Consider the following 5,312-nt stretch of genomic DNA (forward strand, 5'->3'; position numbering starts at 1 on the left):
ATAATAATTATTATTATTATTATTATTATTATTTAACATTAATTACATTACAATGATAGTTTGGACAAGTTCAATAACGCCGGAATGGTATATTATTTATTTAATAATATTTCTCTTATGCGCTCTATTTTTCATTTCAGGCTTCAATTTTGTCCTATTTTCCCCCAAAAATTTCAGTCCATGTCAGTATGTGAAGCGTGACTGTTGTGTCAGCCTATGACCCTAGGCCTAGTTTAAGGAGGGGCCTCAGCCTGTAGTTAGGCCATATAGTGTATCCTCTTTCTCTCTTGTCTTTGGTATGACTGTACCTATCTACACTTTATAACAGGAGGTACTAGCTGTTGTTGTTTTAGATAATATACTAACATTTAATAACATCCAAGAAGGTCACAGTTAGTTACACAGTGACGTACATCACATAAGTCCGTGTACCGTAGGTAAACATAGAAAGAGCAATAATAGTAAAACTCGAGCGTCACGACATTGCGAAGTGTCTGCTCTTGTTCCTCATATCGTACTCACTCGAGTCAATCCGAGATGGCCCGAGTGAAGTTTCAAGCAAATGTTTCGTACGGAAAAAAAAATCGCAAGCCGGCAGGGCTTTAGTATGGAAGGCCGTTTGTGACAAAGTATAGAAGAATTAAAGTAGGCGTGTAACCAGTCAGTGTACGGAACGCCGTTTTTGTCAAAGAACAGTAAAATTGAACTGTACGTGTTAATAACAAGTGTTTGTGTCTAGTTAAAGGAGCAATGAAATAGGCGTATAACCAAGCAGTGTATGGAACGCAGTTTGTGTCAAAGGAAAGTAAAAGAGGTCTATACGTGTTGATAACTAGACTTGCCACAAGTCTCTTATTTGTTATTATTTTTCTCATTCTGGACAGCACCACCAACGAGAAAGTTAATTTAGAGATAGACGGAATAAGCGACTTGTAAAACACTGAAATCAGGCACCAGGATGCCAAAAGAATGACGTAATCTTATATTCCGTATTTGGATAAATGGGCGGACCAAAATAAACAATTTCAACCAATCAATCGCGTCGACTAGTTAGGCATGACTAAATTTAAATAGTCCTCCGTAATAAAACGAGCCTAAAATATTTAGAATAGACCCTAGTAAGACTAATTTTGGCAATGGCAAAAACAATTAAGCTTAGACTAGATGGCATACCATACAAATACAACAAAACTTTAACTTTCCAGGAAGATTAGCTTTACTTATTGAAAGTACTATTCAAGAATGTACTGATAAATTTGTCCCATTAAGATCCAGGACTTCTAATAATAGAAAACCGTAGATGAATAGGGATGTGGAAAAAGCAATTAAACGAAAGCATAAAGCATGGAATATTTTTCAGAATAGAAGAGATATAGAATCTCGTCAGGAATATGTGAGGTTTAGAAACAAAGTTACTGCAGAGGTTAAAAATGCACGAGCTACATTTGAAGCAAAACTTGCATTAGAGTCAAAGGTAAATCCCAAGGCTTTTTGGGCTTATATTAAAAGTAAAACAAAGATTAAGGATCATATTCCTGATATTTTTTATGAAAATAATGTGCTAGTCAACACTAGTAAATCAAAAGCAGAAGTGTTCAATAATGCATTTGCTAGTGTGTTTACAGATGAGTCTCACGATCCTCAAGTTTTAGATAATATGGATGTGCCTGGTATAACTTCTATAGAGTTCACAGTTGAAGAAGTGGTAAATCATTTTAAGAGTTTAGACATTACAAAGTCTCCCGGTCCTGATGGGATTCATTCTAGAGTACTGATGGAAGTAGTTGAGGTACTTGGAGAATTGATAACTTTGTTGTTTAATAGGTCTTTAAGAGAAGGGATTGTTCCCGATTCGTGGAGACAGGCAAATGTTGTGCCTTTGTTTAAAAAAGGAAATAAAAATAATCCTTTAAATTATAGACCTGTGAGTCTTACTTCTGTAATTTGCAAGTCTATGGAAAAGTTGGTTAAAGTTAGACTTTATGAGTATTTGGAATCTAATAATTTAATTAGGGAAGAGCAACATGGTTTTCGCTCTGGTAGATCTTGCACTACTCAATTACTTGAAGTAGTTGATCAATGGACTCAATGACTTGATAGTGGTTTGTCGTTTGATTGTATTTATTTTGATTTTCAAAAGGCATTTGACAAATATAAGTTAATAATTCGTCCTGTGATAGAGTATGGTAGTTGTGTCTGGAATTCTAAATATAAAAAAGATTCTGATTTATTAGAGAAGGTCCAACAACGCTCCACCAGATGATTAGAAGTCTGAGTGACAAAGCTTATGTGGAGAGACTTAAGGCTCTTAATTTGCCAACATTGTTATTTAGAAAAAAACGAGAGGATGTCATTCAGACCTATACGATTTTTCAAGGTATTGATCTTTTGGATCCAGAGCGCTTGTTTACAAGATCAGATTATTCTATAACCAGAGGCCATGTATATAAATTGTATAAACAGAAATTTAAACTCAATGTTAGGAAAAAGGCATTCGTTGTTCGAGTTACTGACGATTGGAACTCCCTTCCTAGTAATGTGGTAAATCAGAGTTCAGTAAATCTTTTTAAAGCGGGCTTGGAGAAAGTCTGGTCTGGCCACCACCTTAAATTTTGCCCGTATATGACCGAAGAGGATTCGTTAATGATTCGTAATAGATAATAGATAAATTAGTGTACTTTTAAGTATTGTTTGATATCTTAATCGTTAATTTTTTTTTATATACAGTAGAACCCCTATTAAAGGGGCACCCCTATTTGGACCAAAACAAGTGTCCCAATAGGGGTGTCCCCTGCTTACGAAAAACGTGAAATTGTCCCCTTAATAGGAGTTGGCTTGGAGAAAGTCTGGTCTGGCCACCACCTTAAATTTTGCCCGTATATGACCGAAGAGGATTCGTTAATGATTGAGGGACAAATGAGCTTTGATCTCTAAGTCTCGAAGATTCAAGGTAAATTCAAGGTAAAGATGCCTCAGGCCTCGTCTGGATGGAGTCAGGAGTAGTAGGCCTAGCCTAGTAGTAGAGGCTTGGCGTATTTTTAAGTTCTTACAGAGGCCTACCTTTTTAACAATATTCTACCCTAAAGGCCTAAATCTGTAGCAGCTAGCGGTGAGCAAGGTTCCTAAGTATAGCCTACGGTTATCAGTAAATGTCGTTCTCAGCAGACCAGAACTATTATACTAACTGTTTTAATTCAAGTAGGTAGCCAAAAGGAAGCTGGAGCTTGTTCTAGTCGAGACATCCGCATCTTCAATTTTGAAAATTTACGAAGATTGATTAATATGCATGAGGTTAGCCAATCACGTGATTTACAAAATCAGTCATGCATACGATATCCCACATCAAATTTGATGTGGGAAGTTGCACGCATGAATCGTTTGCTCAGGCCCTAATTCTAAAAAAAAGAAATCGAGTATGGGACGCCAAATAAATTAGGTATGGCGCGCACTAAGTGCAATAAAGAGTGAAAACCTAAAATTAGGACCTGGAACCCAGGCTAGTTGATAACCAGTGTTTGTATGAAATTGGAGAAGAAATAAAGTATTCGTCTAACCAGGCCTTGTATGGAACGTCGTTTGTGTCAAAGGACAGTTAAGTTAGACTATGTGTGTTGGTAGCAAGTATGTGGAGCGCCGTCGATGTCAAATAGAAGAACTATTGGACCAAAGCTGTGAGTACGTGAAATGAAGGCACCTTCAAGATAATATACCAGCAGGGAATGGACTTTTGATCATAATTGAACATTTATACTGGACGTTATTTGTGCCTTTGTGTATGTTCTTATGATTCAAATCCATGAATTGTACTGGGTATGTTTAACTAAAAGTTGTAATTATTATTGTTATGTGATTAAGCCCTTTATACATAGTATTTGATGTGTAGTAGTTCCCATTGAGATACTGTATGATATAGTAAGCTTAACAATTTCATATCTTAATTTTGTCTTGATTAATTGCATATATTTTAGTTTCTTATTCCGAACATTAATCATGTCTGTAAGATCAAGACCTGTCTCAGTGCGGTCATCACAGTCTGCAGCATCATCATTGGATTTAAATGCTGCACAAGCTAGAGCTGATTTGGCGGTGGCTAAAGCTAGGGCAGAATTTAACAGAAGGAAAGCTGAAGATAACAGAGCTAGGATTGAAGCAGTAGTAGAAATGGACAGGCTGCAGATAGAGGAAGCGGTGGCTGCTGCCCAAATACGAGCAGATACATTGGAAACGGAGTTGCAGCTGCTACAAAGTGATAATGAATGCAGTGTACTATCTGAGCTTCTAGTAGACGAACCAGACCAGAGAGTAGTAGAGTTTAGAAATGAGGAGCCTGTTTTAAATGTAGTCCAGGAAGATACTGACACAAAACCTCCCGTTATATCACAACCAAGCCATCCAAGCCATAGTGAAAGTGCGTCCCATTTATTAACCGCAAATGGTCTCAGTATGAACATGCCGAAACCTGAAATTTCAACATTTGATGGAAACCATCTTGAATATTGGAACTTCATTAACGCGTTTGAAGTCAATGTAGCAAACAAAGCCATTGATGATAGATCAAGATTAACCTATCTTATACAATTTTGCGTTGGGAAAGCAAGGAACAGTATTGCCAATTGCGTGCTGTTAGGAGGTTCAGAGGGTTATGCTGAAGCCAAGCGTATCTTAAAAGAGGAATTCGGTCAGGCACATGTCATTGCAAAAGCTCATCTGAGCAAGGTGTTGAATCGTCCTCAAGTTAGGTCAAATGATGGTAAGGGACTATGGGACCTAGCTAGAGACATGCGCAGGTGCCAGACAGTTCTTTCCCAGATGTGCTATTCAGCTGATATGAATAGCTCAGAAACTATCTTAAGAATTCAGCAGCTTTTACCAATCCACCTGCAAACGAAGTGGGCAAAGAAAGCCTATGCAATGATGGAGAAATTAACCACACTCGACTTTAAGTGTATGTCATCATTCGTCGAGGAGGCGGCCAAGTTAGCTAACAACATGTATGGCCAAAATATTGGAGGTTCGTATCCCAAGAATACACCTAAGTGGAAACCAAACAGCAAAGGGATAACAAGCCTTACTACAACCACGAGGCGTCCGGAAGTAAGTTTGACAACGGAAACAAGACTTACGTGCCCAGCCTGTTTAGGAAGCCACAAGTTAGAAAAGTGTAGAGATTTCATCCGCTACTCACGTGAAGAAAGACTCAAAATCTTGAGAAAGGAGAGACTGTGTGATAATTGCTTTGGTGCCTCACACATAGCAAGAAGATGTTCAAAGCCATCACAATGTGAGCAAGGGTGTAAATGGAAGCACCACAC

General features: G+C 37.8%; 1 protein-coding gene across 1 annotated transcript in view; it reads left to right on the forward strand.

Annotated features, from left to right (window-relative positions):
* The first annotated feature begins 3,990 nt into the window (after window positions 1–3,990).
* The window catches only part of LOC117106153, a 1,844-nt gene continuing 522 nt past the window's right edge, over window positions 3,991–5,312 (forward strand). Inside the window, exon 1 of the mRNA XM_033247504.1 lies at window positions 3,991–5,094. Within this exon, the coding sequence (XP_033103395.1) occupies window positions 3,991–5,094 (1,104 nt within the window). The remainder of the gene's footprint in view (window positions 5,095–5,312) is intronic.

Source organism: Anneissia japonica, unplaced genomic scaffold (assembly GCF_011630105.1).
Source record: "Anneissia japonica isolate Jap-2015-1 unplaced genomic scaffold, ASM1163010v1 scaffold11102_len228118_cov109, whole genome shotgun sequence".
Lineage (NCBI taxonomy): Eukaryota > Metazoa > Echinodermata > Crinoidea > Comatulida > Comatulidae > Anneissia > Anneissia japonica.